At 38.8% G+C, this 15141-nt stretch overlaps 3 protein-coding genes across 3 annotated transcripts; all 3 read left to right on the forward strand.

Moving 5' to 3' along the window:
* The first annotated feature begins 8971 nt into the window (after positions 1-8971).
* Positions 8972-9912, forward strand: LOC141612825 (uncharacterized). Its single transcript, XM_074431573.1, has 3 exons — positions 8972-9157; positions 9260-9376; positions 9479-9912. Exons 1-3 carry the CDS (start codon positions 8972-8974, stop codon positions 9890-9892), a joined length of 717 nt encoding a protein of 238 aa, XP_074287674.1. The 3' UTR covers positions 9893-9912.
* A 341-nt stretch (positions 9913-10253) lies between these two features.
* Positions 10254-11526, forward strand: LOC141612826 (uncharacterized). The gene is made up of 2 exons (XM_074431575.1): positions 10254-10300; positions 10779-11526. The coding sequence occupies exons 1-2, from the start codon at positions 10254-10256 to the stop codon at positions 11524-11526; spliced, it is 795 nt and encodes a 264-aa protein (XP_074287676.1).
* Positions 11527-11562: 36 nt separating this feature from the next.
* Positions 11563-14748, forward strand: LOC141612827 (uncharacterized). The gene is made up of 6 exons (XM_074431576.1): positions 11563-11646; positions 11742-12375; positions 12661-12749; positions 12807-12979; positions 13599-13772; positions 13986-14748. The coding sequence occupies exons 1-6, from the start codon at positions 11563-11565 to the stop codon at positions 14746-14748; spliced, it is 1917 nt and encodes a 638-aa protein (XP_074287677.1).
* Positions 14749-15141: the final 393 nt, after the last annotated feature.

Here is a 15141-nt window from a genome sequence, read left to right on the forward strand (position 1 = left end):
CGAATATGCTTGTCAAACCTGTCAACAAAATCTGCTAATTATAATCTGTTCTTACAATTTACTTCTGACAAAATTAATCAGTTGTTTACCAAACAAGCCTAAATTAAAAATTAGACACATTTTTATAGGCACAAAATCTCATTTGTGACGGCACATATCCGTCACTCTGGAGTGACGGATACCATTTTACCTCACAAAGTACCCACTTTTTCTCTCTCTGCAACACTATTCATGTGGTCCCCTTTCTCCACTAACCCATTTTGTTACCATTTTAACTCACAAAATATCCGCCACAAATGGTGACCCGTCACAAGGGAGACCAATTGTTTTATAGGTTCTAAAATGTTTTGTCACGTGTCGAAGTCAAACATCAAACATGGAGTCGGACAAGAGGATGTTGGTTGGGACTTGGGAGGAGTGTTCGTGCTTCTCAAGTCTACTTTCGATTTTAGGACTGATTAACGGAGTAATTAAATAACATTCTTACCCCTTCAATTGAAAAAACGTGAAATGCTCGCGGTGTCCTTGAGGTTTGACATTTTGTCGAAATACCCAATTTTTTTATCCGGAAAACTTTAAGAGACCATAAGTCGTGTTTACGAGCTCAGAAAGTGACGATTTTTTAAAAAAAAATTGACCATCTTTGCGAGAACTACGACTTAAAAAAAACGGAAATTTCTCATGGTACCCCTGAATTTTGTCAGATTTCTTATGGTACCCCTACTTTTAAGAATATGTCCATGGTATCCCTGAGGTTTTATGTTTGTGCCCATGGTACCCCTTAATGTAACGACCGTTAACTAGAAGTTAAATTTTGATGACGTGACAATAATTAATAAATTAATAATTAATAATAAATTTGAAATAAAAATACAAATTTGAACATTTCCCATGGTACCCCTATGTTTTATACATTTTCCCCCAGATATCCGTATGGTGTAAAAATTTTCCCATTGTACCCTTGAGTCATTAATATATGGTTTTAATGTCCATGTCTTCCCTAAGATCAAGTTTGATTTACGTTACTCTTCACATATATAGAACCCATGAAATCATTCAAGTACCTCATGACATTATTTGAGAGTGAGTGAAGGCTAGAAGAAAGCCAATAATAAATTTGATGCGCAAACACCTTAGTCAAATATTCAAAATAGCATTCGTGCATTAGTCTAAATTTGATGCGCAAACACCTTAGTCAAATATTCAAAATAGCATTCGTGCATTAGTCTTCGCTTGAAACTATCGTAACTCACTCATCTCTTGAAATTAACATGCCCAACCTATCTTATCTTTATTAATTCAGAAGACAATACTGAATGCAGGATGCGCCACGTCATTTGTACAACTTTTTTTTCTTTTTTTTTTTGGAAATTCAGATTATGGTGGGACCCGTTGGTGTGCAAAGAAATTAGTTCTTTAAATCGTCCGACAATACAAACATGCGACAATTTCCGTCTTAGAAAAAATTCTATGAAATAATTTTATAGAACTGGAATAAATGAAATTAATTGCATATAAGCGGAATGCATTAAAAATCGGAATAAATGAAATTAATTACAAATAATCGGAAAGAATTACATAATTAATAAAAAAATTACATAATAATAAAATTACGAGAATAAATTACATTTAATTACGGGAATGAATTACATATAATGCGAATAAATTACATAACTTGCATAATTTTTAAAACTAGATAGTACGATATATTTTTAAAAATAAAATAATCGTGACGGAGTATTTACTTAAAGTAAAAAACTCGACAACTTTTCTATCAGCCGCGCACACCAAAAATGGTAGGTGACAATGATAGGCTACAGAGTAAATTTACACTCCAACAAGCATTTTGTTGAGTTTATGGATTCAAGTATCTAAGAGGGGGAGGGGGTGAATTAGGTACTCTTTTAAAAATTTTAACTTCAACTTTATTGGATTAAAGTAAGTTAAGTGAACAAAAGAGATTAGAGGATACTTTGAATAATATTGAAAGATTGAACAAGTATCACGATGAATGTTTGCTGAAGTATGAAAGCAACAATCGTTCTGACTGTATCTATTTGTCTCGGTTTGTGGAATATGACTGAGACCAAATGCGATGAAAGATGATGAACTGTTACTTCTAAGGTTAAGCGAAACAAAAACAAACAAACAAAGTAAAAAGCAGCGGAAATAAAGTAAAAACAAAGAACACGAGATTTTTGAATTGGTTCGGCAAGAAACTCAAGTGCCTACGTCCAATCTACCTTTTTATTACTTTCCTTTAGTGATCTACTCCGACAACTAAAAGACCCTTGTAATAAAAGACGCCAACCTACTCCGGTTGCAAAGCTAGTACAAGAACTACTCCGTTCTTATGACAAGCTAACTCGCAATCTACTCCGATTGCCAAGAGTTAAAGGACTACTCCGTCCTAGAACTCAACAACTCACAACCTACTCCGGTTGTCAAGAGTTAAAGACTACTCCGTCCTAAACTCTACTAACACACTTAGAATGTTATAGGATCAAGTTTCCACTAACATATTCTTAACAAAGAATAGAGATGGACAACTTTACAAGATCAACAATTCTTAAGCAAGAGAGTTTAGTATTATAAAGCAACAGTAGCCACGACTGTAGAAACTGAAGACACTTGAAGACTTTTAAAGGATTTTGCAAACAAACACGATTTTTAAGCTTTAAAAACAATTTGCAAAGATGGAAGAATTAATTCAGAAAAGTCTTCGAGATTTATGGAGAGGATGCACGGTTTATATAGAGGAGGTGAGTGAAGGGGTTGCTAGGGTTTTGAAGGGTCAAAGACCTCACATGTGAAGGGCAATAGCAACCACCCAAAACTTGCACCAAAAAGGCCTCTTTTGCAAAGGCAAGAATAGGAAAATATGGTTTGAAAAATAACCTTAAAAGCTCATGCAAAATCAGAAAACAAAGAGAGAAAAGACAAGTCACATGATGACAAGTTGACACTAAAATGGCAAAAAGCATTCTTTGTTTTCTTAAGGAACCAAAGGATTGAATTTGCATAAAGAGGAAACATTTTTGAAAATAATTCAAACCACTCTTTATTGAATACCATCTCTTTATTAAAATCTGATTTTTTATCTTTGAAACAATAAGAGTTACGTGAAAGCATTTGAAAGATAAAAAAGGGGGCTTCAAGTTTTTACGAGTTGTGGCATAATCCAAGCAGCTGTTTGCGTGTGAAAGCAACAGTCGTCTGGACTGTTTCTATTACTCTAATATACTCTACTTTCTTGCTTGTACATTAGATGACACTTGACTAAATACAATGGGATTAATAACAACTTCAACACTTCTTAATCCATGCTTGATATGATCGTATATCCTGAAAAAGTAAACTAAGATGACACAAATCAAATGGGCATGTTATCATCAACATAAGGAACCCAACAAATTCCCCCTTTGATGATGACAAGCCCCAAACGAATGTATAAGCAATGTAAACACCTTAATTCAAGATTTTAAGCAAGCAAGATCAAATGATAGAGAAGGGACAATATTACCTTACCTAAGGCAAAAGTTAGAATCAAATTACCATGACAATTTTTACATTGCCCCAAAACAAGAAAGACAAGCCATTAGTGTAATCAATAAACAAAGAGATTCAAAGCATGAGTTTACCTTTTCCCCCTCTTGACATCATCAAACGGATAGGGATGTCAAAAGCATTAGAGTGCATATATTTCACAAGAAAACGCAAAAAGACACATGTAATTGTAACAAGGTAACAAGGTCAACATAAACAAAGATTAAACATAAGTTAATCAAAGTTCAACACGGCTAAATAGAGTTTAATACAAACCACCAAGCATCAAGATAACAAGTAAAGAGAATAGTCTTAGAAGGGCACAACCAAGGTGGGACAAAATGAAAAGGCACGGGTAAAAGTTAAGGGGCCGAAAGGAAAGGGATAGGCTAAGGGGAGGAAGCTTGTTCACCATCCGAGCCACTACCCAAAGGATCATCATCCACATGAGCATCATCACTTTTGTAGACACAAGGGTGGAAATGATATCCACCTCACCACGGATGAGGTCCATGGTAGAAGCAAGGGCCGAGATTGCCAAGTCCTTTTGACGAGCATCTTCCCTAAGCCACGCACCCAACTCAGCCACGGCATTAAGCACTTCCCGCATACCACCCGTATTCACTTGACTAGATGACCCAACCTCCGGATCCTTCTTAATTTTCACCGAAATTAATTCATCATTTTCAATTTTAATAAGCATCTTCCCCATTTGCCCATCACTCATAACATCACACATATCCAACGAACCCAAGCTAGTATTCACTAAAACCCCTTGTGTCTTGAGCACAACCGATAACCACATTCCATAGGGTAAGTGAATCATGCTAGAAGAAGGTCGACGAAGCTTGGTCGAAATAAGGTGAAAAAGTTTAAACATTAACCCGACTAGGTTCACCTTCTTTCTGGCCATGGATGCTGGTCATCTTTTGTGGGTTCAATTTAAATATGAAGAGGTCTTTAAATACTGCATTAGGTGTGGTAAGGTGGGGCATAAGGGTTCACAGTGCCGTGAGAACATGATGTCAGTGGTGTCATCTGTGAATCACATGTTGGATAGATCAGTTGAAAGAGGGTTTGTGGTTTTCCAGGCGAATAACAATCACACTATGTTTAATATGGATTTGAGGGCAACACCATCTACTACCCGGTATATCTCCTCTAGACTGCATTTGGGAGATAGACGCCGGGCTTCTGAAAATCCAGGGAGACATTCAAGAGAAAGGGTGGTGGACTTTGGTTTGGGGACTACTCCTGGTGGTAGAGTTTTGTCGGGCATGAGTTTTGCGGTCACAACTCAACCTTTTGCTGGACCAGTGGTGTTTAACGTAGGTTTTGGAGCTGTTCACTTGGGAGGGGAGGGAGGTGTCCATCAGGGAGGAAATGGTCAACAGCAAGGTCATGAAAATCTGCAAGGACGGGGGCAGGATGTGGTTATGGGAGAAGGAGGTGCTGATGTTGATGGTGGTCAGGGGATTATGAATACTGGGGTGGATGGGACTGCTGCAACTGGGTTAAATGGGACTATTGGAGAGGGGGGTGAGGGTAGTGGTGGGGTACAGGGTCAGCCGCAGGGAAGGAGGTTTGGGGCGGGTGGCTGGTTAGTAGGGGAGGGGAGTAATGCAAATCAGGAAATGTATTTCAGTGCAGGGGAGGATTTTGAGGGTTCAGGGGAACAGCTTGCTGGTGTTCCAGATTTGTTGCAGCAGGTGCAAGTTAATGATCCTTATGTTGTTTATGCTGGTCATGGTCATCAATGGAGGACTTTGGATCGTGACCTAAGATTACAAGAGGCAATTTTAAACCGTGTTGAGAGTGACATTGAATGGGCAAGGGTTCTTGATGATGATCGTGGATATAATCAGACTTTTGATCCACCACCGGGGGGAATTCCAATTACTTACCATTTTCCAGAGGTTATGTTGGGTGAGAATAATGTTCCGGTGGGAGGTATCTTGGACCCCATGGTGCCTGATGTGGCTGGTAATAGCCCAAATAATGCTATTGTTATAAGTTCTGATAGTGAGGAGGAGTTTTTTGAGGAGGAAGGGGAAACTGACTCGTACCCTAGTAGCTGGATGATTGAACCAGGGGATAGGAGGACTCCTTCTAATGAGTCTTCTCTTTTTCATCACAGTTCTGCCATTAATCTTTTGACAAGTTCTGAACATATGGAAGAAGTGACTGGGACTGAAGTTAATACTGATCTGTGTCTCAATGGCCTTCCTCAACCTGTGGAGGGAGGTGTAGTGGCTGCTGTTCAAGGTGAGGAGACTGAGGTGGTACTTTCAGTTATTCCTGCTGCTATTATTAGGAAGGATAAAGAATTGGAAGCACAATTGGCTGCTGTTAAGCCATTAAAAGAAATCTGGAAAGCTGTGAAAGGTGGCCATATTTCTGGGTTAGATGCTGGTGAAGGTTCAGCGTTGAAGAAAGTAAAGCTCTTTGATGTCCCGTCTTATGGGACTCCTTCTGCCAAGTTAATTGCTTTGATGGATGATGGTAAGAAAGCTGCTAGTCTTTCTGATGGCTTGATGGGTTTAGCAGACTGTTATCACAAGCCTAGTGTGGGAGGAGACTATAGGGATGCTGTTGTTGCTGCGAGAAAGAGAAAATGCTGCTCAGAGACTAATGATGGTTTGGTTCCTGGAGAGGTTGTTGAATCCATTGACAGTGCTAAGAAGTATCTCTCTCAGCTGGCCAAAAAGAGATGCTTGGGTGGTGAATTCCAGGTGCCTGTTACAGTGGGAGCTGGAGGATTCAGGGTGGCGGTCACTGACATGGAGATTCACTACAAGAAAACACGATAAAGGCGACAGACATACTACAGTCGCCAAATTGGCGACAGGAAAAAAAAAACGGGCGACCACTATCCGTCGCCAATTTGGCGACTATACCTTTTTATCCAAAAATCCGTATGAAATCCACGGGCGACGCAATATTATCCAAATTGGCGACCGAAATCAGTCGCCAATTTTGGCGACCAAAACCCGTCGCCAATTTGGCGACCAAAAACGGTCGCCAACCCTCTGTTTATTTTTTTTTCGCCAATTTCTTCACCCCGTCCCCTTCATTCACTTCAATCAACTTAAAAAAAAAAAAAAAAACGCAGCGCAGTTTGTCCGACGATCCGACGCCACCACCAACTACAACCACCGGACGCCACCACACGCCGCCGCCATCCGCACACTACATCCCTACCGACCCTTTGTTTATAATAAAGGTTTGTTTTCGACTCAAATCGATTTAATTACTTCAATCCTTCATATTTTGTTTAAGTTGTGATGTTTATTTAGTATCTAGTTGTAATTTATACATTAGTGATGCTTATTATTGTATGTAGTTGTAATTTAATTAGCATTTTTGTTAATTAATTTGAGTTAGGGTTAGAAATTGGGGTTTTTGTTAAATTAGTAATGTGATTTGATTAGGGGATTGTATAAGGTAGTATAGTTTTAAGAAGGTAGAAATTGGGGTTTTTGTTAAATTAGTAATGTGATTTGATTAGTGATGCTTAGATTTAGTAATATTGAAGTAGTATTGTTGAAGGTAGTATAGTTTTATGAAGGTAGTATAAATTTGCCTTATAATTAACCAAATTAAGTTAGAATGATTTAATTAGCATTTTTGTTAATTAATTTGAGTTAGGGTTAGAAATTAGCATTTTTGACAACTTGTATAATTAACCAAATTAATTAAGTTAGAATGATTTAATTAGCATTTTTAAAAAATTAATTAGCATTTTTCTTGAATGGAATGAGCATGATGTATAAATTTGTTAAATTAGTAATGTCATTTGATTAGGGGATTGTATAAATTTGCCTTATAATTTTGACAACTTGTTTAATATATAATGACCTAGTACCCGTTCAAGAATTACTCATTAGGAGCAATTCTTGAATAGTCCCCATTTTGGGACTGTCTTTGTACGTTTCAAGTCACTTAGGTAGTAAACACATAGTTGTGATTTTATTAATGAGAAAAGAATTTGGTTGCAAATTTCTCCAATGTTCTCTGAATACATATGTGGAATATGTATCTTTTCCACATTGTGTATTTGGAGAACTAAGGGGAATTGCCGAATTTTTTTCTCATTAATAATTCACAAATGTGTGTTTGCTAGTGACTTGAAACGTACATTGATGGGTTTAGGTTGGAGTGATAAGGACCCAATTGAAATCTTGAAATTAGCATAAAATGGAGGATGAGATAACCATTGCTTTTTTTGTTGAAATTAAATATTATTATTTAAAATGGTTAGTTTGCTATATATTGCTTATAGATTAAAATGAAGAGATCGAACGTATTTGGATGTACGAAGAAAGAGTAGATAAGAAGAAACGTCCTATCGCTAGATTTGTAAAGGAGTTCGTGGATTTATTGAATTTGCTAGATGTCAAGATTCATATGATTTGGAACAACATAAACTTAGGTGTCCTTGTACTAAATGTAAAAACTTAAAATATTTATTTGACATTGAAGTAGAAGAGCATCTTGTTACAAATGGTTTTTTTCCAAACTACTACAATTGGATCTCCCATAGAGAAAAATATTATCCCGAAGAACCTCAAATCCAACAAAATGAGAACCCATATAGAGAAATGGTACTTGATGCCTTTCAGTCTAATGATTTCATTAATGACGACCGTGTACCAATGATTGATGAAGAACAACCAAACCCAAGAGCAAAAGCCTTTTTTGACATGCTAAGTGCTTCCGAAAAAACCTTATATGAGGGGAGTAGAATGACATTGTTACAAGTTGCATCCAGGATAGTTTCTTTAAAATGTGAGTATAATATGCCATTTAAAGCCGTTGATAGTATTGCTACGTTGGTTGAGGATGTTATACCCGATAATAATGTTATGACCCGAAATTTCTATAATACCAAGAAAGTGGTCAAAGGTCTTCAACTTCCACATGAAAAGATTGATGCATGTCCTAAAGGATGTATGCTTTTTTGGAAAGATGATGCTTTGCTTGACAAATGTAAGAAATGTCAAAGGGATAGATATGAGACAAGTGAAGGAAATATTGTTTTGAAGGGGAAGAAGGGTAATAAAAGGAGTGGAAAGAGAAAGAAACCAATATCAGAAAACACATTAATTTATTTTCCATTAGCTCCTAGACTTCAAAGAATGTATGCCACAAAAAATCTTGCCAACCAAATGAGATGGCACGAAGAAAATCCTCGTACACCAGGAAAGATGTGTCATCCGAGTGACGGGGAGGAGTGGAAGCGTTTTGATAGGTTATATCCCGATTTTGCCGAGGAACCTCGCAATGTGAGACTTGGCTTGTGTACGGATGGGTTTGACCCTTTTGGTCAGTTTGGTAGAAACTACTCCTGTTGGCCCGTAATGACCACGCCGTACAACTACTCCTGTTTGACCCTTTTGATTTCATTAATGACGACCGTGTACCAATGATTGTTATTTTATTGATTACAGGTTCGTCATATGAGGAATATACCAAGTACCGGAACAGTCCTGAGTTCAAGGAAGCATCGGCCCGGAACAAGATCAACAGGAAAGGAGGAGATAAGGATGCGGAAGTTGAGCCTACTCATTATGGAGGGTCTCAATCTTTTCATGATCGTGTGGTATTAGATGTAAGTTATTTGTCTTAGCTTTTAATTTAATAGTCTTCTAATTTAATTAGTCTCATTAATTATCATGTTTGAGTAACAATTTCCTTGTTTTTTTTCCGGAAGACCAAGAAGAATAAGGGTAAGGTACCCACGATTGTTGATCTCTTTGTTGACACTCACGCAAAGAAGACAAGCAAGGGCAAGTTGATCTTCGCGAAGGAAAAAGATCAACAGTTATATGTAAGTGTCAAAAAATAAAAATTTCTTAGCTTTTTAAAGTATATGTTTTATCAATTTTTAGATAAGTAACCTCTAACCATTAATGTTTTATCAATTTTTTAGGAACAATTCCTTGTCCGTAGGAAGAACAACCCGGAAATTGATGACAATGAGCTATGGTTTGATCTTGTTGAGGGGTTCCAAAGAGGAGATGTGTATGGAGCCGGGTCGGCAAAGGAGATTTTCTACCCTCCTACAAGAAGAAGAGGGTCAATTTCCTCCCAACAACAACCTTATACCCCAAGTGTCGTGAGTGTGCTCCAAGCTCAATTAGCCGCCAGGGAGAGGCAGGATGCCGAGAGGGAGAGGCGGGATGCCGAGAGAGATGCTGAAATTCGGAGGATGAAGGAGGAAATGGAACGGATGAACTCCTTCTTCGCCAATTGCAACACTGGGTGGCGCCCGCAACCAAAGGATCCTAGAGATCCTAATCATGGAGGTGGTAGTGGAGCGGGAGCAAGTTTCCCTGTTTCGTAGTTATGTAGTAGAACTCGTAGTTATTCTAGGATAATGTTAGATGACCAAACTCGTAGAACTCGTAGTTGTGTGTATGGAACTTGATTTTCTTTATCAAGTTTGGTTGTGTTGGCTTCCCATGTGTTCTCTCTTTGGAAGTGTTGGTTTATTTGCGGGTTTTACGTATTTGGCTAGGTCAAAAACGATTTTTAGGCAAAAAAACATGTAATTTTGGCGACGGACACTGGGCATTTGGCGACGGCATTCCGTCGCTAAGTCTCTGGTCATGAATTAATTTTAGGGACGTTGGCGACGGAAAAACTTGAGTGTTATTGGCGACGGAAATCGATCGCCAAAATGGCGACCAAGTTCTGTCGCCAAAATGGCGACCATTACCCGTCGCCATTTTGGAGGATATGGAGATGACGTGTATATTTAAAAAGCGACAAATGGCAGTCGCTAAATTGGCGACTAATGACAGTCGCCAATTTTGGCGACAATTTGTCGCCCGCTTTAAAAATTGATCGCCAAAATTGGCGATTTAACGCCTGTCGCCAAAAGCGACCAAACCTTGCTACGAAGTGCGGGCGACGGGCCTTAGTCGCTTTATTCTAAATGGCGACTGTTCTCAGTCGCCTTATATGGTCGCCAATTACCTTATTTGTTGTAGTGATTGAGGTTTCAACTGATTCGTCGCAGGCTAGTAACACTGGTGGTTTTGCGGAGGTTGGACCAAATCAACCTCCTGGTTCGTCATGAATGGGCTGATGTGGAATTGTCGGGGGCTTAATAATGCGCTCGCCCCGACAATTCCAAAGATAAGGGCGCTTATAAGTTCTAAGTATTATGATTTTCTTTTTTTGGTTGAAACTAAATGTAATGTTAGTTGTATTTCTCCTTTGTTTAGGCAGTTTGGTTTCCATAACTTTGTAGGCATTGATGCCAATGGAAGCTCGGGGGGGCTTTGGGTAGGATGGAGGCATGAGGCCAAGTTACGTCCCATTTTGACTTGTAATAATTTTATCGTATTATTAGTAGAAAAATGTAATGGTCGGTTGTGGTACTTGGTGCTTTTTTATGGTGCTCCGTCTTTTCATTTGCGAAGTTCGGTGCTTGATGATTTGGAGGATTGTTTAGCTACACTTGTACATCCGTTCCTTGTCTTTGGAGACTTTAATCATGTCGAGTATGGAAGTGATAAACTGAGTTTAAATACAAGACCTATTAGTGGGGCAGTGGAGTTCAATCAATGGAAGATCAATAACCAATTGGTGGACATCCCTTTTAAAGGGCCACGATACACTTGGTGTAATAATCGCAAAGGGCAAAAACGAGTTTACGAAAGGCTTGATAAAGCGCTTGGTTCTAAGGATTGGTTTATGCTATTTCCGGAGACGGGAATAAAACATTTTCCTATACAAATATCGGATCATGCACCAATAGAGTTGGATTTACATCTCACAAGAAATAAAAGTAACAAGCCTTATAAAGTGGATGCATGGGTTTTGGAGTATGATGAGTGTATTTCTATTATCAAAGAAGTCTGGAAACGACGATTTCGTGGAACGCCGGCTTTCCAAGTTGCAAGAAAGCTCTCTATGGTAAGACAAGAAGTACGACACTGGGCTTTGGATAAGAGGCAAGAGTGGCAATAGAAATGGGATGATTTTGATTCGGAACTGGAAAGAGGTATGGATGCTGCTATTAATGATGGTGATGATGATATGTATACGAGAGCTAATGATAAGGTTCAGGAATTCGCTAAAGTTGTTGCGGTTTTTTGGCGACAAAGGGCAAAATTAAAGTGGATGATTGAAGGTGATACTTGTACTAAGTATTTTTTCAATTGGGTAAAAGGGCGTGCGGGTAGGAATTTATTCTAGGGGTTAAGAATGGTAATGGTAATTGGATTTATGAGCCGGATCTTGTTGGAGAAATCTTTTATGATTCATTCTATAATTTATATAATCCACAATGCACTGATGATGGAATTGTCCGGGAAAACTTAATGGAGGAAGTCTTAATGGGGATAAATAAGACTGTTCATGGTGATGATTGTGATGTGTTAAGTCGGCCCTTTACGGCTCAAGAGGTGCGAACAACTGTTTTCCAAATGGGTGCACTTAAATCACCGGGACCAGATGGAATACCAGCAATCTTTTATCAGAAATGTTGGTATTTTATTAAAAAGGATGTAACAACGGCGGTTCTGTCGGTTCTCAATTCGGGGATGGTTCTCAAAGAACATAATAGGACTTTCATCACCTTAATTCCGAAATGTGATAACCCGGAGAAGGTGGGGGATTATCGACCGATAAGTTTGTGTAACGTCTTCATGCGTATTGTCTCTAAATGTGTCACAAATAGAATGGCAAAAGTGATGGGTTATCTGGTTGGAGACTTCCAAAATGCCTTCATTCCGGGAAGGCAAATATCAGATAATATTATTTTGGCTAATGAAGCTCTACATAAGATTAATTCGCACAAGAAAGGGAAATCTGGCGGTATGCGTTTAAAGCTGATATGAGTAAAGCTTATGATCGCGTACGGTGGGATTTTTTGCGGGCCGTGCTTTATAAATTTGGAGTGCCGGAAAGGTTGATTTTTCTAATCATGAATTGCGTCACGACAGTCTCATATCAGGCAGGGTGATCCGCTTTCCCCCTATCTCTTCGTCCTTTGCATGAAGGTGTTATCATGTAATGTCCTGAAAGCACAACAACGTGGCTCTTTGAAAGGGATTACGTTGTGCCGTGGGGTGAAGGCATTGTCTCATTTGTTCTTTGCAGATGATGCGGTTTTCTTTTTACATGATAGAAAAAATTCGACGAGGAATCTACGAGCTATTTTGAAAAAGTATTGCAAGGTGTCTGGTCAAGTAATGAATGAAGATAAATAGGGAATTCTTTTTAGTCCTAGTACAACACTTGCACAGGCACGTTGTGGAATGCGGAATTTGCGTGTAAAAGGAACCAAAGGTTTGGGAAAGTATCTGGGTTTACCTACTGATTTGCAAGGATCGAAGAGGGAACTTTTCAAAGGACTTATTGATATAGTCATGAAGCGAATCTCTTCATGGAATGGGATTTTTTTGACCCCAGCGGGAAGGTTAACTTTAATCACATCTGTCCTATCAAATATCTCTAATTACTTTCTATCGGTATTTAAAATACCGGTAAGTGTGACTAATAAGATTAATTCTTTATTATCACATTTTTGGTGGGCGGGTGGTTGATTGGGGAGAACGATCCATTGGTGTAGTCAGAAGTTTCTTAGTTTACCGAAAAGGGAGGGCGGCCTTGGAATTCGGAATATGGAGTGTCTTAATCAAGCAATGTTAGGGAAGCATGCATGGAGAATTGTATCTGGTGATCAATCTTTTTTCGCACGCATTTTCCGGAAAAAAATTGTTGGGAGATGGTGTTTTGAAGGATAACTGGGTGATTCAAAGTGGTAGCAACTTATCATGGGGCGCTAGAAGTATTATTCATGGTCTGGAATTTGTGCGAAACCAAATCGGATGGAAACTAGGTTTGGATTCTGAGTTGAATGTATGGACTAACAAATGGGTTAATGGAGATTATCCGGAACCTAAGGATGATTGCTTGGGGATTGACCGTGTCGGCCTTCAATATTTGATGGTTAAAGACTTACAGATAAATGGTCATGATAGCGTGGAGATAAAATGGAATGAATAATTTCTTCATACTTTTTTGGTGGATGACAGTGTACAAGCTATTCTAGCAAAACCCATTTGTCGAACACAAACAACAGATGAAGTTTATTGGTTACATAATAGTGATGGTCAATATAGTGTCAAGAGTGGTTATGGGATCCTCTTTCAAGATTTTATGGTAAGGAGAGGATCAGTGAAGGATAAGGAGCGGCTAAGTCGTGCTGGGTTGATTTTTTGTAAACAAAAATTAAGGAAGTTACCGGGTCCACCGACTTGGAAAATTCTCCTTTGGAGGATTCTTACTAATACTCTCTCTGTGGGCATTAATTTCGTGAAGCGGAATATTGAGATTGATCTGAGTTGTAAGTTTTGTCAAGGGAGAGAGACGGCCTTAGAAACTATGGAGCACTTATTTAGGGACTGTCCTGTGTCCTGAAGATTGTGGGCCTGTTCTGAGCTTGGCATTCGCACGAATCAGGCTTCGTTTTTGCAAATTGACACTTGGATTATTGATTGGATGGTATATTTGGAAAAATCGGAGTGTCGCGAGGAACAACAGATCCGTTTCCTTGCCACACTTTGGTGCATATGGAGTACTCTCAATCAAATTCTTTTTCAAGGTGTGGAATTTCATCCTATGATGTTCTTTAACCATTGGTCACAAATTGTAAGTACGGGGATTCAAGCTATTGAGGAGTTGAAAAAGGGTGCTTGTGCCTTAGAAGGGAACTTAACACCATTAGCGAGGGATAATGCTAATTGGGTTCGTAATAGTAACCCAATTTGTGTCGTGGGTAGGATTGGTGATTGTGGTTATGTGCGAGTGATGGTTGATGCGGGTTGGAAGGGATTTAACAAGGCAGGTGTTGGGTGGATTGCTATGTCTGAAAACGGCCAAATCTTTCATAGCATGGAAAGGAAAATTAAGGTGGAATCTGCTTTGCAAGCTGAAGGTCTTGGTGTGCTCTTAGTGCTGCTATGGGCTCGTGAAAGGGGATTGCGTCACTTGGAGATTTCATCAGATTGTTTATCTTTGATTTTGCAGCTTGCAGGAATGGAGAGACGTCACCTTCTTCTAAAGGCTATTTTAGAGGAGATTTGTGATTGTTTTACTTCTTTTCATTGTTTAGCTTTTAGTTATGTTCCTAGGCGCTTTAATCATGATGCCCATAGTCTTGCATGTAAGGCTATGGATAGTTAGGTAAAACTTTTTTTACAGCTGCCAAAAAAAAAAAAAAAGTTTAGTTTGGACACGAGTCAGATAGGTTTATTGGGGCGGTTCTTCCTCGTGAATTTTAACACTGTTGTATTCCCATGAGTTGATACGAGACATTAATTAATTAAATTATTAGAAGAACCCCCGATAACATTACCGGTTTATCTAAGTGCTCATAAGTAAATTCGCGATGTCTCCATGTGACGCGTGACTATATCTCCAGTGCGTCTCATTATAGACGGACACTATCCGTCTATAGTTATAGACGGATAGTGTCCATCTCACAAATTAAAGTGGGTAGTGCAAGTGGGGATCCATTTTCCACCCACTTGTACTACCCAATTTAATTTGTGAGAGGGACACTATCCGTCTATAACT

Source organism: Silene latifolia, chromosome 11 (assembly GCF_048544455.1).
Source record: "Silene latifolia isolate original U9 population chromosome 11, ASM4854445v1, whole genome shotgun sequence".
NCBI classification, from domain to species: Eukaryota; Viridiplantae; Streptophyta; class Magnoliopsida; order Caryophyllales; family Caryophyllaceae; genus Silene; species Silene latifolia.